The sequence below is a fragment of the Puma concolor genome, chromosome D1 (assembly GCF_028749965.1).
Source record: "Puma concolor isolate L17-30 chromosome D1, mPumCon1.1.hap2, whole genome shotgun sequence".
Lineage (NCBI taxonomy): Eukaryota > Metazoa > Chordata > Mammalia > Carnivora > Felidae > Puma > Puma concolor.
The window spans coordinates 45,304,960-45,331,598 of NC_141676.1; the positions used below are offsets into that span (position 1 = coordinate 45,304,960).

General features: G+C 38.6%; 1 protein-coding gene across 4 annotated transcripts in view; it reads left to right on the plus strand.

Annotated features, from left to right (window-relative positions):
- Positions 1-847: 847 nt before the first annotated feature.
- Positions 848-26,639, plus strand: part of RRAS2 (RAS related 2) — an 84,265-nt gene continuing 58,473 nt past the window's right edge. For 2 of the 4 annotated variants that reach the window (XM_086677914.1, XM_086677916.1), the window contains exon 1: positions 848-1,259. In XM_086677914.1, coding sequence (XP_086534040.1) covers positions 1,152-1,259 — 108 coding nt within the window. In that variant the 5' untranslated portion in view covers positions 848-1,151. Of the gene's footprint in view, positions 1,260-6,666; positions 6,836-21,116; positions 21,142-26,639 lie in introns of those variants that run through there. The other 2 variants (XM_086677919.1, XM_086677918.1) reach the window with 2 other exon arrangements.

The window sequence follows — 26,639 nt, forward strand, 5'->3', positions numbered from 1 at the left end:
TGCCATGGGCACAGATGCTAAATAGCTATAGCCCTTACATTATGCCTTATAATTTGCCTATTGTCCTGTCTGTCTCCCTCACTGGACTCTTAAGTTCCCTGAGGGCAGGGACACTGTTTGGTTTAGGAAAGGATCTCTAGCACTGAGCACAGTGCCTGGTATGTAGTGTGAACTTAATTACAAACTAACCTCTCACTTATATTCCTCTGTACAATTATGACATATTTCTTACACACAAATATAGCCACCAGGACAGTCTCCTGACACATACAAAACCTGCCCATTCACTCTCGTCCATGCACCCTCCATCACGGTGATTTATTCCCCATGCCCAGTCTAGTCTCTGTCACACAACCTCATCACTGCAACCCATCCCATACACAGTTACTGTGACACAGCTCTGATCCTCAATCACTGTCACACACTGGTTTTCACACAATCACGATCACCATCTGTACTCTTAAAACAGGATATTTACTCTCCTGCAAAAATTGGGTTAAGACGACAACAGCTCTATTTTTCACACACGCCTTCACATACTGTATTTTTTCATCCACATAATCCCTGACAATCCCTGACATTACACAGTTATGGTCACACACTGTCTGCTGTCTTCTTCTCACTCCCACTTGACACCTACTCAGACACACATACGCGCATACTCACTCACGCACGCACTCACTCACGCACACGCGCTCACAGTCCCGGGATCCGAGGGGCGGGTCCGCGGGGGTCTGAGCCGCCGGGGGTCAGCGCCGGAATCCCAGCCCAGGCCAACGCGGCCCCGCCCCGCCCCGCCCCGCCCCCTCATGCATATGCAGCACCTCAGCCTAGCAGCCCGGCCCCCAGACGGCCATTTGTAGCGGCGCTGGAGGCAGCGTTCGGCAGGCGCTGCGGCGACGTGAGGAGGAGCGCGCCCCCCGGCCGCTGCCGCCCCTGGCCCCTGCGGTCCTCCCGCTCCTCCGCGCCTCGGGCGGGACCCGGCCAGCCCGGGCGCCGCGCTGCCGCCCGGAGCGGCCCTCCCGGCAGCTCCCGGCGCCCGGGACCCCCGCCCGCCGCTCGCCCGCAGCCCGCCGGCCGCACACGTCCCCGGAGCCGGGCCTAGGGCGGGCGGCGGCTCGGCGTGGCCGGGCGGGCTCGGCGGCGTCCCCATGGCCGCGGCCGGCTGGCGGGACGGCTCCGGCCAGGAGAAGTACCGGCTCGTGGTGGTCGGCGGAGGCGGCGTGGGCAAGTCGGCGCTCACCATCCAGTTCATCCAGGTACCTGGAGCGGGCCTGCCGGGGGCGCCGGGGTGGCGGCGGGCGGGGGCTCTCGCTACCTGTGGCGGGGCTGCTGACGCGACCCCGCCCCGGAGGCGCCGCGCGGGCCGGGGGCGGGCGGGGGGTGAGGGCCCGGCTCTGCCCTCCTGCCCTGCGGCCGTGGCGCCGCGCTCCTGCCTGCCCGGCGCCCTGCTCGGCGTCCCGGGAGTCGGGCTTCTCAGGAATGTGTCCGGGAGGGCGGAGCTGGCAGGGTGGGAAGCGTCGATCCACCTTATCGCTCCGGCCGGGGCCGAGCCCTCCGGGGAGGCTGCGCCGCCGCGCCCGTCTTCCTGCCCCGAGGCCCGGGCTCCGGGCGTCGGGCGTGGGGCTTGCAGCCCCTCGAGCTGGGCTTCCAGCCGCCCCGGGCCGCCTCCTGCACCTTCGGTTGCGATCGCGGTGGCAAGTTGGCCGCGGCTCCGCGTGGTCTGCGGGTTTCTCTGCGCACGCTGAGCCGGAGCTGCCCGCTCGAGCTGTGTGTTTCTCTTTGTGTGTATTTGTGCTTTTCTTTTAAGTAATCTCTTAGGTAATGTGTCCGGGTGGGAGGTGTGTGAGAATGCCCGAGGGAAATGGTGGCTTCGAGGAAGTTGAGAATGTTCTCCGATAGGATAGGGGTGAGACCATTTCCTAGGAATTCCTGGTGCCTTCCTGCTTCTCCCTTTGCCAAGGTGAAGTTTGGGATGGGCCATGCTCGGAGATGACCGACCGGGGCGTGCCTGCTGTATCTGTTCCAACTACCCACTCCCCCCACCCCGAGACCTCTTTGGATGCTGGAGGCGAAAGTCAGGGCTTGTGGTAAAGACAATTGCGATGGAATTCTTCATTCTTAGGATTTGCTCTGGTTAAGAAGGTTGAGCGATCTTTTTCGGGATTTTAAAAATGAGAAACCCAGATGTCTCTCCGCTTTTGTCAACCTAAAAGGTGTGGCATACGCTGCGAGAGAAGGAAGGGACCCCGTTATAACAGGTAACAAAAGATATTCTTAGTACACAAGAGTACTGCTAAGATGCTTTGGTGAAGAATTAATTTCTGGTTTCCGTTTCATTCATTTGTTATCAACTGGGATACTTGAATGGCGTATTTCATTTCACTTCACGTTTATAGTGACATAAAAATACAGAGTACTGTTAAATGTGATTGTTACCTTTCACGTTGCCTAAATGAGCAATAATTTGCTGTTGTAATATTTCAAGGGGTTAAAAACTGCTGCTAAAACCTTTGTATCCAGGAAGAGAAGATGTTTGTGTAATGAATATTTACAGTATGCTCATTAGTGGGTTAAAAAAAAAAATCACACTTTGTAAGAGGTGAGATTGGTTTAAGTTTAGCAGGCTGCAGAATCAGGGATGTTATGTTATATCCCTAGGGCCCAGAGAGAGACTTTAACTGATGGCAGAGCAAAACAATTTATAGCTAAACCTTTCTTTGGGGACTGTTGTTGGGCTGGTGGTGGTGGTGATGAGTGAGAGGATAATTCTGGGTTCCAGTATTAGTAAAGTGTCACCTGACAGGTTTAAACCACACATACTTAGTGTTTTGTTTTTTTGTTTTTTTTTTTTGGTGGGGAGGGATCATCTGAATGTATTTGAATCTTAAGTTACTTAATTAAGGTACTGGAACCTTTTGTTTTTGGGAAATGGTTTTAGAAATTGTTAAGATAACAGTAATTGCTATTTTTAAAATGATTTTCTAGAATTCATTTGCTAAAGAAACACCTTCATGAATAGTACTGTACTAGATGGTATAAAAGAAGGGAAGGTGTGTATGCATGTGAAAGACATACATATATATACATAGAGAAAAAGTGAGCTTTGAGTCAACTGAAGTGTCTGTCTTATTCTGTCATTTATTGGTTGTGAGAACAGTGACAGAACATTCAGCATCTCTGAGCCTCAATTTAATTATCAGTAAAACGGGTGGGCTGACACATTGTTTATAATCCTATAAATTATGGGAATATTGTTAGCACCGTATCTGTCACGTAATATGTGCTCACTTAATGATTGCTGCTAGTATAAGTGTCTGTGTACAGTTCTGTAACACATTTAAATGCAAAGAGAATTCAGATTTGGGTAAAAGTCAGTTTGCAAAGAATTGATAAAAGTACTGTGTAGGCTTGGCGGTAGGGAGAGAGGACATACCTTCTGTGAGCATGGGTGAGTTATATGCTAGTTTGGAGAGAGAAGGCAGGCAAGGAGGGGAGTGGGAGAGGCAGATGAATTGGAGCCAGTGAAAGGGAGGAATATAGGTTCTGACATCGGAGGAGACTTTCTGGAGAGGTAGGAGCCAGACCACTTCCATGGAGTCTCAGCTCTGCCACTTGCTGCATGTATAATCTTAGATAAATTACTTAACCTCTTGGTATCTCAATTTTCCCCATCTGTAATCCGGAGAGATAGAAAGTACCAGATAGTGTTGTTGTGAAAATTAGACTTAACATATGTCAAGGGCTTAAAACGATGCCTAGTGCATAATAAATCTACAGATGTTATTGCTGTTATATTAATCTTATATTATGGAGCTAAAGTGACTATTTATCATCTACACTTAATAGAGCCACTATTTATTGTATGACTCTTGGGAAATTAAAATTCATTCTGCTGTGATTGTCTAGCAGTAGTAATTGGGAGAGGAGATGGCAGAAGGATAATAATCTTAACAAGCGGAAGTGAGTTCTCTTTGTAGATCAGGATGACACAAATTGGTTTTATTTATTTTTTAAGTCTTCTGAAACATCCTTTTTACAGTGTTCTGTATATATTTTTCTATGATATAATCTTGAGCAGAAAAAATATAATAAATTGGGGAATGGAGAATGTAAAAACACTTTGTTTTTAGCCTTGACTTTCTGTAACCTTAGGTATACTTGTAACTTAGCATATGAAGAGCTGCAAAATAGGAGATTAAGGCAATAATTACTTAGTGCATTTTCTCCTTAAAAATGACTTTATCAGATCATAAAATGCCTGTATAAAGACGTAAAATATGTTTTTGTTGTTCATAGTTTTTTGAAAAATGTTTTAAGTTCTGTTGGTAAATGGAATACCTAAATGATGAGTAAATACCTAAATGATGAGTAGTTAGGAAGTGATCTTAGCATTGTACAAAGTGAAATGGAGAGAATTTTGCATATCTGGATTCTAGGTTTCCTTACTCAGGTGATGCTAGGGAATTTCTTAATCTTTCCTAATCTTTTCAAGGCTTTAGTTTTTTTTCCTCCATAAAACACTGAGTTTGGGTGAACAAACCTGCACCTTTGAAATTCTAGGTTCTCATTTAACCACCTGTGTGCCTTAGTCAAGTTTCTTGGGTTCCCCAAGCCTCAGTTTCCCTATATGAAAAGGGAAATTAAGTAGTACCTTTAGGTTTTTTGGAATAATTACAATAATGCACGCAAATTGTTCAGCACAGTGCCATCTACAGAGTATGTTAATAATTGTTACCTGGTTTTAATTGCTTCTATTACTTCTGTATCTTGTTCTTCCGAAACAAAATTTGTAATGTATTTATTTTTCCTTGACATGTAATCTGGTCTTTTAAGTCTTCAGTACCCCCTGCCTCCCACCCCAACCTCAAACTCCCCTCTTCACTTTGTGTGGTATTTAGGTGATGAATATTGATCCTGTTTTGAGTCGGGGAAACTTCTTTTTATCAGTTGCAAGTTGATTTTAGGAAAAGATGGAGTAATCGTTGGGTTTGAGGTTAATGCTTTACCTGCTAACTCTGAGAAGAGACCACACATGTTTTATAAGATTAAAGAGAGGAATTTCCCATCTTCTGTTCTTTGTTTAGCATCCTTACTTTCTGTTGAGCAGTTTGTCAGATTTTGAACTATGTAGGGGGTAGTTGATTCCTCACTCACTGGGTTTTAGTCTTACAACCTGTTAGCTGGACCTGACTCAGACATTGCTTTTAACCCAGAGTTTGTCTTTTGCTGGATGCTTTTTCATTGCCTTTTCCTTGGGGTGGAGATCCCAAAGAGATTTCAAGACACATGTATTTATGTTATAGTTAATTGATCCATGTGTGAAGGTTGTGAGTTTAGATTCCAGAATTGCTGTTCTGTTGTGATGTCTGGAAGACACTCTCTGCAATTAAAATAACTTGTGTCTGTGAGTTTGAAACTATACTGTAGACTTGTTTTTTTGTGTGCAGGTTATATTTTCAGAGTAATTTGCAAGTGAATTCTTAGCATTGAAAAATAAGGCACCTCAGCTGATGGTGGTACATACTAGAGATTGCCTCATTTTGGTAACACCTGAAATGGATGTGCTGGCGGTTCCTGCATAGAAATGGTAGGCACTCAAGGGAAAGGATGATCACTTTTAACAGAGGATAAGCAGAAGGAAATTCTAACCTAGGTTTTCTTAAAACTCATTCTTACATGTGTGTCTCCTTATTGGGATGGGGAAGTTGCCGGAGTTAGTGGAGACGCTTCTGTTGAGTGTCAAGAATCCTCTTTTCCCTTGGTCGAGTACCATTAGAAGGCAAAGTGATGGTGACAGGCAGCTGCCTACTGGGATGGGATTTTTAATTCACCTGTGTTGCTGAAGTGTGGGTCTTTACCAAGCTTTGAAATGAAAATAGTGCTTAAGGGGCGCCTGGGTGGCCCAGTCAGTTGGGCATTGGACTTGATTTTGGATTGTGTCATGATCCTACGTTTCATGAGTTCAAGACCTGCATCAGGCTTTGCGCTGACAATGTGGAGCCTGCTTGGGATACTGTCTGTCTCTCGAAAGAAAGAAAGAAAGAAGGAAAGGAGGAAAGAAGAAAGAAAAGAAAGAAAGAAGTCTTTGGTTCGGTAAGGAAAATAAATTGGTAACTTTAAAGGGGGGGAAGGAGTGGGGAAAGAGACTTTCTTGAAGCAGTATTGTTTTTATTTTAAGTTTCCTTTTTTAAAAAAGTTTATTTTGAGAGAGAGAGAGAGCACGAGTAGGGGAGGAGTAGAGAGAGAATCCCAAGCAGGCCCCCCTGACATTGTGGAGCCTGACTCGGGCTCCATCCCATGAACTGTGAGATCATGATCTGAGCTGAAATCAGCAGTCTGAAGCTCAACTGACTGAGCCACCCAGGCACTCCTTATGTTTCCTTTTTCAAATTAAAACTGATCTCATAAAATTGAAATTTTGTGATGCAATGTGAACATTTCTTCCTTTCTTTCTTTCTTTCTTTCTTTCTTTCTTTCTTTCTTTCTTTCTTTCTTTCTTTCTTTCTTGTTAGGAAAAATAGAAGCGTGTTTAGAGTATTAGTTCTTTTGTGCCCTTCTTACTAAAAAGTGATAATGAGTAAAAGACTTTCATTCTGCTGGTAGACAATGTTAGTTAATAGTGAATCTACTGGCAAGGCCTTGATCTTGAATTACTTTGGATAGATAGAGCTGCTGAGTCTGTGTTTGGGATTGAAACTTAAAGTAATGTCCTTGGTAGGCCTTTGATTTATTTCTACTTTGCCAAGAGAAATGTCTCTCAGGCTTTTGTGAAAAAGACAAAGATTTATATATTCACGTATTTTCTGTGTGGTTCTGAAAGAAGCAAAGAAATGTAAGTTGTCTAAAATTGTGCTACTGGAGACATAATTAGACTGAGTTCCTTGTCACCCTATAAATTATATTTTATTTTTAGTGTTGTATAAAAGTGCTGTGATTGTTTATTGGTTACATGCATTAAATCATAGTTTAATTAGAAATATTATAGTCACAGAATTTGTTGTTTGTATACATTAGGAGTTTAATATTGCCAGCCAACTTATCTTGCCGCCTCATATGGTGATGTTTTTTCTAGGAGAAAGAGCTTTGTATACAAGTAAGTACATGTTCAGTACTAGAAGTATGAATATAAATGTCAAAGTAATATTCAGTGTTGCTTTTTAAAAAAAACTTTACCCAGATTTTCCAAATGCTAACATTTTACCATATTTGTTTTATCCTTTTCCCCATATATGCTTTTTAAAAATCATTTAAGTGTAAGTTGAAGACAGTGACCACTTATTTTTAAGTATCTCCATGTATATTTCCTAAAAAATGAGCATTTGCTTATATAAACAAGATATATAACCAAAATCAGAAATTAACATTGATATATTAGTAATCTAACATGTAGAGCTTTTTCAGATTTTGCCAATTGTCCCAATAATGCCCTTTATAGCAAAAGAATATCTCAGATTAAGCATTGCATTCAGTTTCCATATCTTCTTTAATTTGGAACTGTTCTTTAGTCTTTGTATTTTAGGACATTGATATTTTTGAAGCGTGTATCTTATTTGTAGAGTTCCTTGATTAGGGTTTGTTTTTTTCTTTTTTTTTCCCCAGCAACACATTTTTCTACAATTGAAAATGACCATATAATCCAATTATTTCCTTTTAAGTAACATTTAACATAGCTAGCTAGGGTTTGTTTCTTCATTGTTAAATTCAGGTTCTGCATTTGGGGGGGAGGAACAACACAGAAATAATGAATTCTTCTTAGTGCATTATATCAGGAGACGTAAAATAGATGTAGATTTGATTCTATCTGTGCTTAACCTTTTGACTCCAGATCTAGAAATTTACCCTTAAAATACACACGCATGAGGTCACAGCATTGTTTGTAATTGAAGAAATTGGAAACACAGAATAGGAGAGGGATTGAATAAAATATGGTACGTGTGGAGCATTATGTAGCTGTAAAAAAAAAAAATAAAGATTTCTATGAACTGATGTGAAGGGCCTTCCAGGATAAATTGTTCAGTGAAAAAAACAAAGTGCAAAATACCTATTGCATAATGTTCAGTATACTGCATTTTGTGTAAGAAAGAAGGGGAAATAAGAAAATACATATGTTTTTGCTTATTGGGACAAAAACACAGAATGGATAAATCAGAGATTAATGAGATTATTGGTTAGCCAGAGAGGGTGGGTAGGAATGAGGGGGAAGGGGTAGAAAGAATGGGGTTGGTAACCTTTCTGAGGATACTTTCTGACTTTTGGAACCATGTTTAATGTTTCACATACTTAGTCCATAAACAGCAAACACGAGTACAATCAAGTGGTGAAGAAAAAACCACCCTCAGGTGGAGTACAAACAAATAAATGAACTAGGGTCGCCTGGGTGGCTTGGTGGGTTAAGAAGCTAACTCTTGATTTCAGCTTAGGTCATGACCTCATGGTTCATCAGTTCAAGCCCCACATCCAGCTCTGTGCTCACAGCGTGGAGCCTGCTTGGGATTCTCTCTCCCCCTCTCTTTGCACCTCCCTCGCTTGCTCTCTCTCTTTCAAAATAATAAACTTAAAAAAAAATAAAGGAAATAAATGAACTGAACCTTATTTCAAATGAGTAAGATAACTACACTGAAGGGGGGAAAGAAAAAAACTAACTTTTGAACTGGGTGTTTGGACTATGTCCTCAGGATAAAGACAAGAACTTGAAGCAAACATTGAACTCTAGTTAATAGGCTGTGTGTGTGTGTGTGTGTGTGTGTGTGTGTGTGTGTGTGTGTGAGAGAGAGAGAGAGAGAGAGAGAGAGAGAGAGGAACATGGCTTTTCAATTCTGAAACAATTTTCTATACTAGGATTAAGCAAATAGGTAAATATGTTGTGGAAAATGGGAGCCAACTTTCTCATTGTTGGTGAAGGGAGTTTTAAATGTGGAAAGGGGGAAGGCTAGCCTCAACTCAGATGCTTGCTTGGAATTGAAGATGTTGTCACAAATTCATGGTTTAAAAATTATAGATGCAGAAAAAGATGTGTGTGGATACACATGCACATATCTGCACTTTTTTTTTTTCCAGCTCTGTATGCTGAGAGTATATAGAAATCGTGACTTCTTATTAGCAGTGAGAATACCTAGAGCCAGATCTTGGTTTCTAAATACCCTTCTTTACTAGAAGGAAACTTGGAGAAGTGACTAATCCCAGGCCTAGAGCAGAGAATAGAAGATGAGCTAGGAACATCTTGTAGTGCCAGAAAGTAAGATAGTGCTCAGAAGACAAAACAATGGTGACATGTCAGAGACACAGCCAACCCAAAGAACTCCCATTGGCTAACTCTGGGACAATATAGGCCATCGAATAATGATACTAATTGATTATCGTCCATAAAGTAAGAATCTGTGAATCCATAGGGATAAATAAATGAAGGAGGAAGGAAAGTTCTTATGGTAGAATTCTAATAAGCTTAGAGGAGGTGGTGGAATTAGAAAATCACTATTTGGCAGTATAACAGTTGATTCAAGTCAGAATCATAAATAGATGTTAAAACTGGTGGGTTTGAGAGTAGCTGGATATTAACATAGTCTCAAAGTATCTGCCCGTAAGGTATTAATTATCGAGGGAAAATAACCACAGTGAGGAAACCTGGCTGACGTCACCTTGGCCAAGTGATCAAAATTAAGACCTCTGATGTTGCTTTATTTAGATAATGATAATAAGCAGAGTTTGTTCTATTCAGTTATGTTAACAAAATCTGGTCTTCATAATCAGTCTAGCTCGGCATGGAGTGAAATTAAGCCTAAAGAAACCAAGTTGAGGCAAAAGGGGATTGACTTGTTCTGTTTAAGGAGAAAATTTCTGTCTAAGTTTGTAGGCAGGTATCTTGAGGGAAAGGTTGAAAAATTTCTGTTAGGTCAGTACAGATTTTGGTCATGATCTTTAGCATAATGACCTCCCTTTGTACTAATCTTGTATTTTGCTATATATCTTCTATCTTTTTTTACTCAGATTTACCTTAAAATTATTCATAAACATTTTTAATTAGAAAATTAGAATAATACTGTTTTATTCCCAGTTATGGGAAGTGAGGAAGTTAGAAGTTTTGTTTGCTGTTTCCACCCGTATCTTTCATAAATTTAGTGTCCTTATTTAAAGCAACCAAGTGTGTGTTGCAGTGTTTTTAAAAGATCGTTTTTTGTCTTTTACATTCTGTTTTGCTACTATAATAGTAAATAGTAATGGTATTAATCTTTTTCCTATGAAGGGTCATTGCTTTTATTTGCCACTTGTGTCATTTTCACTGGTGTCAGTGCTTACAGGTAGTCTTTATCAACAGCTAGTCTTTATTTTGAAATGTGATTTGGAGAATACTTTCAAGTATTACTTTTTACTGTAAAGATAGCCAAGGTTATATTTACTTTTGCATGGTAAGTGATGATTTGGCTGGACATAAAATTGTTGGGCCCCCCAGCGTTTTTGTACTACAACAGTGGGGGTGTATCTTTGTTTTCTGATTCTTGACCTTTATTTGGCTGGTGGGCCTCCCATTTCTGTCCTGCAGGAATAATTATTTTCTGCTTGCATGCTTGTAGCCTTTGCTTATCACTGGAAATGGAAACATTTATCAGGATATGGGTAGAACTTTTTCTCTGTTCACTAGGTTTCCCTGGGAAATGATGAAACCCTCTCATCTCAGGTCTGGGAAGGTTTTCTTCATTTTTGAATTCATTTTCTCAATCATCTCATGAAATACTTATTATTTATGCATCGATTCTCTGCAATCATTATACCATACTGTGTTAAGTTAATCAGCAAAAAAGAAGATAGTCTTTATTCTAGGAAAATTTGCCAAATTGCCTTCTGTATCATTGATGTAGTTTTCTGGATGTGAAATCTAATTACTGTCTCAAACTGATTTAATGCCCTTGATATCTCAGTCTGATATTAACCAGTGGTAATGTTCTTTTTTTTTTTTTTCTTAAGGCCACAAAACTACTATTTTCTAAAGTTTGGTGCTATTTAAGGAAATAACTCCTTCCAGGGGGAGACGTTTTTCCCTGTGTAGTAGAGTATGTTTTTAAAAATGTATCGTCCCATGAAGAGTTGCTTTTAGCCATTCCTGGTGTTGGAGGTAAAGAACTGGCCATCCTTCAGAATTACTGTGGGGCATTTGGATTCTCAATCTTTTTGATGCTGAAGGGCAGGTTGATTCCAGGGGGCTTTAATTTTTGGAGTATCAGCAGGATTTCAACAAATGTGAAATTCTGTTAATTCAGTCATATTTGGGGTTTTGGCTGAGAGGTGTCATTTTGGAGAGTTAGAGGTGGTTAAAAGGGATAGTTTTCAGGTTTATTTACCCTTCAAGATTAAGCTTTCTGCACTGAGGCACATGGAAGAAGCTGGGGAGACAGTGAGTGTGAGATGCTGTAAGATGAAGATCAAGGCAAAGGTTTTTCTTGCTGTAGGTATAGAAATTGGAATGGCTTAGAAGCAAAAGAAGTCCTTTCTTTAGCATGTGTGTGTATGTTTGTGATCTGAAGTGTGCTTATTTGATATTGTATAGATGTCTTTTCATGATTTCATAAACTTTTTTGTTCTTTTTCCTTGTTTTTTTTTTTTTTTAAATGAGATTGCCATCTACTTTTTACAGTAGTACATGGCATTTTAAAGAAATTGTAATGAGAGGTTTTCTAGGATGTTTGTAGTGCCCTTAATGACTTGTGGAAAGGCACTGTAAGACTGATTTTGCATTGCTTCCTTTGATATGAAATCTTGTACTTTGTATTCTTAGATAAATTTCATTTGTTTGGATGTCTCCTTAATTTTTAAGATACACATTTGGGGAAGGGTTGAGTGGATCCTTCTGTGGATTTCTAGCTTTGTTAGGCTGTGGTCAAAGAATGTGACCTATAAATTCTCTGTGTTTTGGAACATTAAGAATTTTTAGTGGCCAAATACTATTTATATTTGTAAATATTTTAAGAACACAAGAGAAGAATGAGTATTCATTTGTAGCTTCTAAAGTGCAAAGTTTTGTTCAAATCTATTATAATGGAATTTGTTGATTATATTTAGATCTTTTATAGCTTCTGTTTTTTTTGTTACCTATTTAATCTGTGAAACTCTGAAATACATTCATTAAATATCCCATGAAGACTGTGTTTTAAGTTTCCTTGAGTGTCTTATTTTGCTTTATTTTGATGTTATAATTTTATATATAAAATGTTATGCTTGAATCTTTGTATTAAAATTCAGTAGTATTAGTCTTGTGTGGAGTTTAACCTTGATTTTGATCCTGTGATACTACATTGCCGTTCTGCTTTCTGTTTGTATGCATTTACTTCATTGATATTTTACATTTCTTTTTTGGTTATTTTGTAGTAAGCTTTTGTGAACAGTATTTAATGTGATCTTTAAAAGTCAAATCTGAGGGTCTTTGTCTTTTGGTAGGGAATTCAGCCCATTCACATTTATTGTGTAATTTGATTATGTATTTGTGAAGTAATCTAGATAAATACATTTTTATCCTTTTTATTTTTATATTTTCTTTGTTTTTAATTTTTATTTATGCAGGCTTAATTGAGTTTATTTTTATTGCTTTATTTACCATGCATTGAGGGTATAAATGTAGAAATTATTTTAAAAGTAGAGTTTGTTTCTTTGAAACTTATTCCTTGTGGTTGCTTTTGTCATAGTCATATGTAGTCTGTGACATTAACCACAACAGCTGCCATGTTTTTGTTTTTTTAAAAAGATTTCCTAGACCTGAAAAAATTCATGCTGCTTATCTGAGAAAAGACAGTTTGAGGTAGTGCAAAGAATCCTTTTTGTGAGTCAAGACATTTATGTGGATCTTGGTTTAGCCTATATATGACTGTGGCTTTGGACAAGATAACCATTCTGTGTTTGATTCACTTTGGCACTGTTATTTTAAGCCCTGTAAACACTACAATGTTTACAAGTAGAACAAGTATTTCAGTAAAGGATTTTATAGATTTGGAATATTTTGCCCGAATGTCTGCCCCTTAGTTGTATTTGTTTGTACATTTTATACTTTAGATTTTGAGAGTCATAGACCAAGGATACTTCTGTTACATAGAAGTAATCATGTAGCAAAATATGTTAATATTTATTAATTGTTAGTATTAGGTCTTGAACAGGAAATAGTAAATGGTTGGGAAAAGAAAGTGGTCTTAAGAAAGATGAGTTGTGTCCATTCTGGTTCCATAGCTGCTGGTTACTAAAGAAGACAAAGAACCGAACTGTTCTTCACTTTGGATTTCAGAGTTTCTTTGTAATTAAAAGATAACCTATACGTAGTAACGTAGTAACGTGTACATTTGAATGAATCTTGTGTTAGAAGTTTTAGTAGTTGATCCATAGCATTCAGTTTTTTTTGAAAATAGTCTTTAGAGAAGATAGTCCTATTGTAATTTCTTTCTGGAAATTCTGACTCAGGAAATGTATAACAGCCTGAGAGTAAGGTCTTAAAAGATTTATTACTTTTGTCTTGTTTCCTGGTGGGTTTTCTTTTAATGCCTTGCTTTTGGTTAAATGATGACATGTGGTTGAGATTACAACAGTCAGCAATTTGTTAGCTGAGAGGAAAAGAATAGTAAGCACATAGTTGAGTCAAACTGCAAAGGAAGTTTTGTGATAGGTATAACATTTAAGTTTTAGAAATCTTGTGGAAAAGTTGCGTGACTATGAAATTTGTAATTTTTGTCCCTTTTGTCTCTGAAATTAAGGTGTGTCAGTAAGGTGGGGAAATTTGCCTTAAGCGTGTGTATGCATGTGTGCAAGCATACACAAATGTGGATCTTGTTCGAACTGAGAGTGAATTTAAGTTTAGAGAAGGGTTCATGGGTTTTGGGAATAAAAAAATGCAGATAAAGTATAAAACAGTGGACTTGGTCTGTGATAATTTAACTTGCAGATGTTTAAATGAATGGTTACAATAGCTTGAGTACTACCCGAATTATTTTCACATATTGGCATGGAATTTCCATGCCAATCCTTGGTTTGAATTAGCTACTTCTCAATTATCAAGTTACTTAATGTTAACAGCTTCGTATCACTGCAGTGTTATATGGTCAAACACTTTACATTTAGCTGAGCGTTAAGAATGGAGTAGAAATTGGTGAGATTATGTATCAGCAATTCAGACTTCATCAAATGTTGGGTTTTGGGATTATTTTCTTACCATTAGAAAATCTGATAGGTGATCATAATTTTAGCAGGTGTTAAAATAGTGTGGAAAGTTTTGTTATAATGTTAGATTGTGATTCTTGGGTTTTAATTTTATGTTTAAAGACACAGACTGATTTTGCTTATTGTTTCTCCTTTCTTAATTGCAAATTACGTATTTACTTAGATTTCTTTGTAGCAGACAGTTTCAGGAAGTAGCCATTGGCAGAGCTGATTAGTCAAATGAAGTTGTCTGACATGGGTTACTTTAGTTTGTGGTTTTAGATGAACAGTACATGGTGCACAGCTGTTGCTCCAACAGCTTTGTTCCAGCTGTCTTACTGGCCTGTCACAAAATACCCCACATTCCTTTTATTTTTTTTTTAAGTGGAACCCCGTGTAATATTCTATACTCTATTGCTTAAAATGGGTCCTACTAATTACTTTAATGACTTTTCTTCACTTTTATTCCTATCCATAGCTAATTAGTTAGAATGGCGCTAAAATGGATTATGAGTGATTTATAAGCCTTGTCATATTTATAATTTTTTGTTGTTAATTAAAGTTGCAGTTGTGAAATGTTTGTACAGGTTAAGTAGTTAACATTGAAAAGGGCACCCAATGTAACGTCCCCAAATAAATAGTTGGTATTTGGATATGAAACTGGCATCTTCTAATTTCCTATTTTAACCTTGAGTTTGTATTAATAAGTTTCAACAGAATTATAAGATGGAAAGCCATAATATGGTTTATAAAGCTTGTGTAGTACTTTTATAGGTAGACTTTACTTTGTGTTTTTGATACAGTGGTTGGACTTCATTTTACTATCTTATGTTGTAACTGAATTACAATACTAATGATTTCAAGTTTTTTTTCTTAAAGATCCTATTTTTTTTAATGTTTATTTATTTTTGACACAGAGACAGCATGAGTGGGGGAGGGGCAGAGAGAGAGAGAGACAGAATCAGAAGCAGGCTCCAGGCTCTGAGCTGTCAGCACAGAACCCGATGTGGGGCTCAAACTCGCGGACTGTGAGATCATAACCTGTGCAGAAGTCGGACGCTTAACCAATTGAGCCACCCAAGCACCCCAAAGATCATATTTTTTAAGTAATCTCTACACCCATAGTGGGGCTTGAACTCACAATCGTAAGATCAAGAGTTGTATGCTCCACTGACTGAGCCAACCAGGCACCTGTTTGTTTTGCTATTTAATAAGGAACAAGGACCTGTGAAGAATATTTTGAATCAATGATGATTAATATATATTGAACGTATTCTGTGTATTAGACGTCATGCTAAAAACTTTATCAATATTGCCTCATTTAATCTTTATGATTTATTATGTCTTTTTTTACAGCTATAGAGACTGAGGCTCAGTGGTTAAATATGTTGCTCAGGATCCCACAATAATGGCTCAGATGGGACTTGAACCTTTATTTTCTGATTACAAAGCACCTTACAGGTGCTAAGGGCTACACTATACTACCTTGCCCCCAAAAACCACTTTTTATTTAATGAGTTACCTTAATAATGACGTTTTTGTCTCAGTTGTGTTTCTTTTCTTCTTTTTTTCTTCTTTTAAAGTTAAGCATGAAACATTTTCCGTTTAGTTGAAATTAGGAGAGCTGAGATTGCATAGTGAGTGAGGTTTTGTTTAAAGTATTGCCTTGCTTCCCTCTCTGTTCCCCTGCTTCCTTGTGATCCATGTCCCATTACTCCTGCACACGCTGCCCTAGCTTCTGCTCTCCCCAGACCTGGCAACCTCCAGACGCCTGCCCATCCTGTTTGAAATTCCTGCTCTCACACAGCCCATTGCTCCTGGAGAAGCACAGTCTGATCATGCTTAGTCACAATCTGTGTGAAATGCACATCCATGACTCTTTTGAAGCTCTGTCCTTTACCAAGTATGCCGTTTTATCTGACTAATTCTTAGTCATCTTTCTAGATGTGACTCAGGGTTCATCTCCAGCAAGCCTTTCCCCAGGGAATATCCAGATTGGAGTAGGTGCCCCTCCCATGTGCCTCCATTGAATCCTGTACATATTTTTGATGAACTTTCTGAGAGTAAGTTGTGGAAGTAATGTCCCTTTACTGTTCTGAAGAACAAAAAAGAGAGTCTTTAATATGACCTTAGTACAGTTACCAAAGTCAGGAAGTTGTAATACTTTTTTTTTTTTTTCCAACGTTTATTTATTTTATTTTTGGGACAGAGAGAGGCAGAGCATGAACGGGGGAGGGGCAGAGAGAGAGGGAGACACAGAATCGGAAACAGGCTCCAGGCTCTGAGCCATCCGCCCAGAGCCCGACGCGGGGCTCGAACTCCCGGACCGCGAGATCGTGACCTGGCTGAAGTCGGACGCTTAACCGACTGCGCCACCCAGGCGCCCCAGGAAGTTGTAATACTTTTAACCTAGATTATTGAAACTTAGTTGTTCCAATAATGTCTTCTATAGCGTAGCAAAAGAAAATCTTTTTGGTCTAGGATCCAATCCAGGATTGAACATTGTACTTATTTTTAATGTCTTTTTAGTCTTAAAGTTATTTGTAAAACATTCCACAATTTGGGTTGTCTGATGTTTTCTTATCATTAGAAGCAAATTAGGTAGTTTCGGCAGAACTATCACAAAAGAAGAGTCTTCCTCCAGTACAGACCTTATATTAGGGAGGCACATGTCTGTTTTTCCCAATACTGGTGTAGAATTGGACCACTCTGTTAACCACTGAGAAGTGATGACTGTTCCCTTTGTAATAAGTATCTTGTGGGTAGAGATACTGAGGCCAGGTTAATAACTACTTTTGAGCTTTTAGGGTTGTGTCTTCTTTCTCATTGCTCAACCTCTTGTCCTTTCTTCTTTCCCTCCTTTCCTAGTTTCCTTCTTTCTTTCTTATACTCGCTGTCTCTAATTTGCATTTTGTGACAAGTTTGTTTGTTTGTTTGTTTGTTTTTTTTATCCTCAAAGAATGCTTGAATTGTACTCACAGGTTTTTAAGGGCAGAGCCCCAGTTATACCACATTTTATTTGGTGAAAGGATCTATATTTTGTTGTCCTTGGTTTCTTCATCTGTAAAATGAAGGTTCTGAAATAGATCATATTCTAAGGTCCTTTTAGATTCTACAGTCCTATGGCACATAAGTTTAGGAGTTTGTGTGTGTGTGTGTGTGTGTGTGTGTGTGTGTGTGTGTGTGTGTGTTTTCTTTCCAGTTAGGTGGTTTTATCTTGTTTGGCATTTTTTCCCTAAGATTTTTAAAAAGTTGTCTTCATACTTCCTGTACAGTATATAGATGTCTCACTGCTTTGGCTTATAATAGAACTGATCTTTGACTGGGGCCATGATATTCTTCACACTTGGATTGGTAATTCCTCTTTCCAACCTGGAAGACAAAGTGTGCCTTTCTTTTTTCATGGAGTGGAGAACTCATTCCTGCACAATCAATAAATCCTGTCATCCCATGGAGTTTTCTAAATTGCTTAAAAAGGAAGAGAAGAAAAAAACCCTATTCAGTCTAGTTGTGTTTATTACCTTTAAAAACATGGTTTATATGTAACTTTTTTGCAGGGTTTCATAGAATTTCTAATCATTATATCATAGTTTTTAAAGAAGTGAGAATCTTGGGGCACTTGGGTGTCTCAGTCGGTTAAGCAGCCACTCTTGATTGTGGCTTAGGTTATGATCTCATGATTCGTGAGTTCAAGCCCCATGTCGGAGTTGGCTTGGGATTCTCTCTCTTTCTCTCTCTCTGTCCCTCCCCAGCTCGTGCTCTCTCGTCCTCTCAAAAAAAAAAAATAAAAAGAATCTTGATTCATTGTAGAGTTTAGAACAAATTATTTAGTTGTAGAAGTCAATTTCATTTTAAACAGACTGGAAGAGTCCTGTTATTTTAGCGTTGTTAATACTTTAAAATTCTGCAGTAAAAGCATTAGGTTATTTAATGAATTACAAAAACTGCTTGGCCACATCTTAACTTTTTAAAAATAATTCTTAAGAATTTTTATACTGGGGCGCCTGGATGGCTCAGTCGGTTGAGCATCCGACTTTGGCTCAGGTCATGATCTCAAAGTTCGTGAGTTGGAGCCCCACATCCGGCTCTGTACTGACAGCTCAGAGCCTGGAGCCTGCTTCCGATTCTGTGTCTCCCTCTCTCTCTGCCCCTCCCCTGCTCATGGTCTGTCTTTCTCTCTGTCTCAAAAATAAATAAAAAACATTAAAAAAATTAAAAAAAAAGAATTTTTATACTAACTAGAACTTACCTTTTATGATGTTTTGCACTTGAGCATTCAGGGAACTTTTGTGTATATGGTTTCCTTTTAATACCGGCAATAACCCTTTATGATTGCAAGGTGGTGATCATGGTCATTGTTATTTCCATCTTGTAGAAGAGGAGATGGGGGCTTGGGAAGCAGCTATTTGCCCACGGTCCTATACCAAGTAAGCAGGGAAGCTGAGATTGGGTTTCCCAACTCCTAAAATACAATAATCGTCTTACTACAGCCTATGAATGTTATATTGGAATAAAACCCCCAACACTGGGGCACCTGGGTGGCTAAGTTGGTTGAGCATCTGACTTCAGCTTGGGTCATGATCTCACAGTTCGTGAGTTGGAGCCCTGCATAGGGCTTGCTGCTGTTGGTACAGAGCCCACTTTGGATCCTCTGTCCCCCTTTCTCCCTCCCTTCCCCACTTGTGCGCGCTCTCTCTCTCTCTCTCTCTCTGTCGCTTTCTTTCTCAAAAATAAATAAACATTTAAAAAAAATGCCAACACTTACTAGAGGGGAACTGAAAGGAGTGATATAATCTCATTTAATGGATGGAATTCTGCTACCTGTTACCAGTATGGATCTGGAGGGAGCACTGAATAGGGGTGGGATCAGTGAATGAGATTTCCTCAGAAGCACACTTGATGACTTGATGGGTTTCTACTAGAGCTGTTGATGAAGAGGGCACTGTTGGAAGCTAGTGGAGGGACTAAGGTTTGTAATGGCATCCTCTCTAAAATGCAGCATAAGAAAGCTGAGGTATTCACTGTATGGATAGATCACGCACGAGAATGACAAACAACAGATTTAAGTACGGATCGATCACCTCTTGGGGTGGGGATGAGGAAGATGGGAGAATATGACTTTCGAGAGACATATAAGGGTCGAGAATTGTTGCTAATTTTTTTATTTCCTAAGTTGGGAGGTAGGTATGCATACATATTTTTAATATTTTTTTCTTCATAAAACATTTTCCGAGTTATTTTATGGTTAATGAAGAACAACAATGTAGTCAAATGGAAACTCTTAGCTTTTCATATGATGTTCAAGGTATCACGACTTGGTTGACAAGACACAAGTGTGTTCTTTAGGGGTTTTCCTTCAGGGTGGGAAACTTTTTATTTTTTTTCCCTGACTGTTCAAACAGCAAATAAAAATTGAGTACAATTTTTATTACAGCAAAAAGTTCATATTTGAACTTGTGAACAAAGTTGTTTTGTGTGGATGTGTGTGTATACGTGTGTTTTGATTTGCTTCTAAAATTACTATATACTGTTATTGTAGCTTTCTCCAAAGCACTGCCTCTGATTTCATCTTGGTTACAGGAACTGATGATTAATTTTGCCGTAAATTTCCTGTATGAAGAAGTGATACCTTTAACTTTTCCCATCACAAATTTCTTAATACTATTTGTAGATGCACAAAATGAATGCTCACATAATGTGGTTTTAGGTAGGTGTGACCAAGGATTAAAAGAAAATCTAGAGTACCATATACTAGGCCAGTGCTTTGCACTATACTCTCGACATTTTTGCTCATTTCTAAAGTGGATAACTTTTGGGCTGAGGGCATGTTTCATCAAGAGTTGATAATTTTTTTAAGGGGACGGGTAGGATTATTTATTTATTTTAAAATGTGTTACCCTTTTGGTGGCTTTGTGAATGAAAGGAATCTTATTTCCAAGTTTGGATGATCATGGGATTAGAAAAAATGCACTTGGTGGTTATTCATCTAAAAAGTTTTGCCTTTATTTGGATACTTTTGCTTTTTGGAGAGGTAAGGTGGGAGAGAGAAGAGGAACTCTGTGTTCTTCGTGAAAGTATGTATACTGGAATGTTGCTAATTCTCAACAAAGAGATTGATTGAAAACGTGATTTAAGGGCACCTTTAGATTTATATAGATTACAGTGTGAGTTTAAGAGGAAGTGGGTGGGCTGGGGTGGGTAAAAGGTGGAAGGTTGGGGAAGGTGGAATTAATGACCTTGTTCCTGAGTTTAGAGGTTTGAATTATCTCCTTTTTTTGAAGATTACCACATATGAATTCATGGTGTATGCTGGGGGTTTCTTGGTGATTTTTTTTGATAGATTCTGAATGTCATCTAAGGACTAGACTTTTACGGTATTGATTTTTGAGAACTTGAAAAAGTGTTTTGCTTTTGACATAGTTTGACTTTAAAGGTTTTCTTTCCTTGGCATCTCCTCAAACAGAGCCGTTCTACCCATTCCAGTGGCAGGTGGAAGCTGTGGTCCATTAAGATTTTTGAAATAAAATTTGGGAAATGTTCTACACGCAGGGGTTCCTCACCCTTTTTTGTACAAAGAACTCTTTTGGCAGTCTGGTGAAACGTATGAACTCCTCAGAATACAGTTTTTTGAATGTATAAAATAAAGTATCTAGGTTTATAAAGGAAACCAATTACATTTAAGTCTAGTTATTGAAATATTAAAAACAAAAGTTTTCCTTTTTAACTGGTGTTGAGTATAAATGCTAACCTGATTTGCCTGCAATAACTGTTACATGAAATATCTGTGATTTTTTTTTGGTGACCGTCACAGGTACTGCTACAGTGGTTTATTGAAGGAAATTAAATGCTAAATTTCAGTTAGAGGTTAATGGACCCCCTCTACCGCCCCCACCAGCCACATTTTTAAATGAAGATTTAATTTGAAGAACCCTTTTTTAATGTAGTGAAAAAGAAGTCTGGATTTGGAGCCAGGTAACTATGGGATTGAGTCTCATCTGCTACTTAACAACTGTCTGTGTATTTTCTCAACTTGGAGCTTTAATTTCCTCATCAATATAATGGAGATGGAAAATAGTACCAGTGGGATTTTAGCCTATTATACCTAGAACACCCACAAAAAAGCTAAAATCCCTCAAGTGCTGTTACCATCTCCATCTACTATTGTAGTCAACTGGTATTGTCATTTTACCAGTTTTATTTTTTTTAATGTTTATTTATTTTGAGAGAAAGAGAGATTGTGAGTGGGAGAGGGGGAGGAGAGGTAAAGACAGAGTGAGAGAGAGAGAATCCCAATGCAGAGCCCGATGACGCCCTCAATGCAGAGCCTGATGACGCAGGGCTCGATCTCCAGAACCCTGAGATCATGACCCAAGGCAAAACCAAGACCTGGGTGCTCAACTGACTAAGCCACCCAGTCCGCCCCTTCATTTTGCCAGTTTGAGTGAAGTATAAAAACCTACTTCCCTTTATGTCTCTTTACTCCCTCTCTCCTGCTTATAATTATTTTCAGGCTTTCCTTTACATACATATTGAAACACATCAAACAGTATTATAATTTTTCTTCAACTTACAAGTGTATTATAGAAAACTGAAGAGAAGGCAAGTCTGTCCTACTTATCCATATTTTTGCTGCGTCCATCCATCCATTCATCCATCCTTCCTTCCTTCCTGAGATTCCTTCTTTGTTTCCCTCCTGTTTAGAGAACCTCTTTGGCCATTCTTTTAGAGTTAAGTCTGCTGGTGATATAGTCACTTTTATTTGCTTTATTTTCATTCCTGGAGGCAACTTTTTTTCCTGGATATGGGATTCTGGGTTGATAGTCCTTTTTGGTTAGCATCTAAAAAATTGTGTCACTTCTGGTCTCCATAGTTTCTGATGAGCCATCTGTAGACATTCTAATTGTTTTTCTCCCTATAGGTAAGGTGTTTTCTCTGCCTTTTTAAGACTTTTTCTTTAGTTTTTAGAGGTTTAATTATTATGTGTCTTGGTTATGGATTTCTTTGTGTTTTTTCCTTTATAGGGTTTGCTCAGCTGCTTCACTGTAGGTTTTTGTCTTGCCACATTGAGAAGTTTTTAGCTATTATTTCTTCAAGTATTTTCTCAGCCCCTCTCTGTCCTCTCTTTTCCGGGATTCCGATAATGTGAGTATTAGATCTTTTGTTATAGTCCCTTGGGGCTGTGAGGCTCAACCCCCCCTTTTTTTCCCCCCAATCTCTCAGTTTTTCAGATTGGGTAGTTTCTGTTTTTCTATCTTTCAGTCCATTGAATATTTCTTCTTCCATTCTGCTGTTTAGACCTTTCTCTGAACTTTTTTTCTGGTTATTGTTTTTTTTTCCAGTTTAAGTTCTCATTTGGTTCTTTAAAGCATATTTGTTTGTTGAGACTTTGATTTCTGAGACTTTTCCCCCATTTATTCCAAACATTCTTGAATATTTTATCAAGACCGTCTGCCTTAATGTCTTCATCAGATGATTCTAACATCTCTGTCATCTTGATGTTGGTTCTTTTGGTTATTTTTGTCATTCTGTTTGAGATCTTCCTGGATTTTGATTTTTTCCCCCAAATTTTTATTTAAATTCTAGTTAGTTAGTACATAATGCAGTATTGGTTTCAGGAGTAGAATTCAGTGATTCATCACTTCTGTACAACACTCAGTGCTCATCATGACAGTTTTTGCATTTTCTAATTGAAATCTTATACGTTTTTATACTTTGTTCTGAGTCTTTGGATCTTACTCAAACCATTTATTTTAGCTGACTTTTTTTTTATACTACTCTGGCAGGAAAAGGAAGGTGGAGGTGCTGCCTCATTACTGCCAGGTAGAGATTGAGCCTCCATGGAAACCTTGGTTGGGGGGGGGGGCATTACATATTACTCCTAGGTGAGAGTCCAGGCTTCCCCACATAATCTCCATTGGAACTGTTCAGGGAGAGAAGTTCATTACTGACTGGCAGGGACGAAAGCCCTGGCTCCCTGCTTGACATACTCTAACATCATCCTAATGGGGCCTTTATAGCTTTGAGAGTGGAATGCTAGGCTCCCTACTGGGACTTTGCTGGTGGGGGTGTGAATGGGATGGGTGACTTTAGGTTATTAGCTTAAAAATGGATTACTATTTTTATGCCTCTTGATTCACATTGCTAGTAATTATGCCAACTTGATTTTATAAGGAGTTCAGCTCTGTACCTGTTGTGTTTGAGGTGTTTCAGGGGCAGCTCTGTGTTATCCCTATTTATAACTTGAAAAGTAGCGTAGGAAAGTGATCTGGGAGAAGAGGTAGATTGGGGAATTTAAAATAATACGTGATTGTTGAGGGTAGCTTGTGTAGATGAGGCTTACCCATGTGGAGGAGGTCAACATGGCTCAAGATGGAATTCTGGAAGGCTGCCGTTTAAAAGAGGATAGGCAGAAGAAAAGGAACAAAATGACCCAAGAGAACCCACCGGAGAGCTAGAGACAAAAACCGTGTATTGCAGAAACCAGTAGAAGAGAACTTCAGGAAATGTTGAGTATTGAGCAGAGTCACATATGTTAGATTGGTTAAGTAATCCAAGGGTGAAAATCCTAATACTTACTCATTGGCAATGAGTAAGTCACAGAAGGCAGTGTTAGTGGGATGATAGCAATAGAAGTCAGATTACACTGAATGGGAGGTTAAGAAAAATATCGATGGAGGAGAAAGAAGGAAGGTAAAAACTGAGGTGCATGTGTTTTATTAATTTTATTACAAATTAAAAAAAAATGTTTCTTTTTGAGAGAGTGTGAGCTGGAGAGGGGCAGAGAGAGAGGGGAACAGAGGATCCAAGGGATCTCTGCACTGATAGCTGTGAGCCCAATACAGGGCTTGAACTCACGAACTGAACTGTGAAATCATGGACTGACTGAGCCACCCAGGTGCCCCGGGGGTAGTGTTTTAAAATTAAAAATTCTTACTTATATGCTGAAGAAGAGCTAGTATGATAGGAAATACACCAGAGAAGGAAGGTACTGTTGATGGCAAGGACCTTTGATAAAGTGGAAGATTGAATCTAGAGCACAAACGAAGCATCAAAAGTTGAGGACAGTGATATACATATTTTTTTTTCCTCCTGAAAGGGTGGAAAGGATAGAAACAAGACAAAGCTTGATGGGAGTCTCAGAAGTAGGGAAAATAACCTAGATGTACATAAATGCTTTTCAAGAAATTTTTACCCAAATTAGTAATTTAATAGTTTACATTAGAGGCATGTCAGAATTGAATATATTTTTAAAAAATATGCTGATGATCCAACAGTTCTTATATGCTAAAAGAAAAAAATGGCAATATGATGAGCAATTAAGAACCAAAATATAGTAAATGTTTTAAATTATCTCTGAGTAGCAAAAAAAGGGGGGTGCTAAATAAGCCATTTTTATTTTTTTTTATTTTTATTTATTTTTTTTTTAATTTTTTTTTTCAACGTTTATTTATTTTTGGGACAGAGAGCATGAACAGGGGAGGGGCAGAGAGAGAGGGAGACACAGAATCGGAAACAGGCTCCAGGCTCTGAGCCATCAGCCGAGAGCCTGATGCGGGGCTCGAACCCACGGACCGCGAGATCGTGACCTGGCTGAAGTCGGACGCTTAACCCGACTGTGCCACCCAGGCGCCCCAATTAGCCATTTTTAAATTACCCATTGACAAAGATCAATGAAAGGTTACCTATTGTAGGTAAAGATATGGGGATAAGGATACTCTCTTACACTGCTCCTGGAATCTTAAAAGTAAAAGCTGAATTAAGCCTTAAATTTCATATACTATGATCCAGTGTGGCTATATTTCAAGGAGTTTTTCCCGATATAGTAATTTACTAGTAGAAGTAATTTACTAGTAGAATGGTAGAAGATTTAGATACATTTTGTAACAATGTTACTTTTAACATTTTGGAAATGGTTTATGTGGTCAGTGATAAAGATGGATTGAGTAATGGCTAGTGTTATTAAAATTAATTTTGAGACACCTTGGCAAGGAGGAGATGCTCATTAAGTAGGGGAGGAAAGTAGATTATAAAACCATATACAGTACAAGTTTAATTACATATGCACAGGGAAACAAGGACTTAAGAGTAAACATTTCTGGATGATTTTTATTTTTGGTTTCTTTTTTTTCTGTGTCTGGATTTTCTTCACTGCACTTACAATATATATCCTATAATAGGGAAAAAGAATTTTAAAAACTTCAGTGCTGCTGAATGCACTCTTAAGGGAATACAGTTGGTGACCAGTAGCTTTCTAGAGTACAGCTTGTACTTTATCGATAGTCTAGCCTTATCCTTTGACTTGAGAAGTATACCTCCAGGGATTTTTACTAAGGAAATGAATAAGAACCATAAAGATTGTTTTACAAAGATTTATTGTGATATGATTTATAATGGACATGCTCTCATTGTACTAAATAGGCCAGTGGTTAAAATATAGTTCATTCTTCCAGTGGACATAAGGCAGATCAATGCAGTCTGTGAAAAAATGGTTTTGGGAGTGTATATGATGAAACAGGAAGTTTTCATGCTATCATTTACACAGAGAAAAAATATCAAATGGTATAAGTTTTATCCTGATTTTCCTCCTTAAAATAAAAGAAAAAACAACAGGAAGAAAGAGATCCAAATATGGAGTTGTTTTCTTTATACTGTTAGACGTTTTCTACAGTGGTCATTATTTTATAATTATAAAGTTGTAAATAAATTTGCTAATTGATAGAAAAAGCCTCTGTATATCTTTTACTTCAGTTAGTTTCTCCATTATGTGGTAAACACAGAATAGATTAAACTCAAGATTTATTTTATTACTTAAACCTTAGGAAAACATCTTTCTTAAAATCTGACTTGCATGTCTTTATTTTTCTGTGACCAAATTTTCTTCTGTCTTTTAGAAGAGATTTATGTCTTGGTTTCTCTTTTGCTCCAATAATAATGTATGTGTGATTTTTTAAAAACTGAAAAACTAAGTGAGGGGCACCTGGGTGGCTCAGTCGGTTAAGTGTCCAACCCTTGATTTCAGCTCGGATCATGATCTCACGGTTTGTGAGATCGAGCCCCCAGTTGGGCTCTGTGCTGGGCTTGGAGCCTGCTTGTGATTCTCTCTCTTCCCCCTCTTCCTCTGCTCCTCCCCTGCTCATTTACTCTCAAAACAAACGAACGAACAAACAGAAAAACCCTAAGTGAAACATTAGTGAAGATTTCGTTAAAAATAAGATTTTTTTTACCATATCATATGCAAAGATGAAAGCAATACAACGGCATGTAAAATAAAAAGTAAAAGTTCCCTGCTATGCCTGCTTATCCACTCCATTACTTCCCACATTTTCATTCTCTAGTCGTAATCACATGATAAAATGCAACCATATTCAGTGTATTAGTTGAGTTTCGACAAATTTTTGTGTCAAAACTATGTAGCCATGATCACAAGCAAGATAAAGAATACTCCATCACCCCAAGAAAGTCCCTTGTGT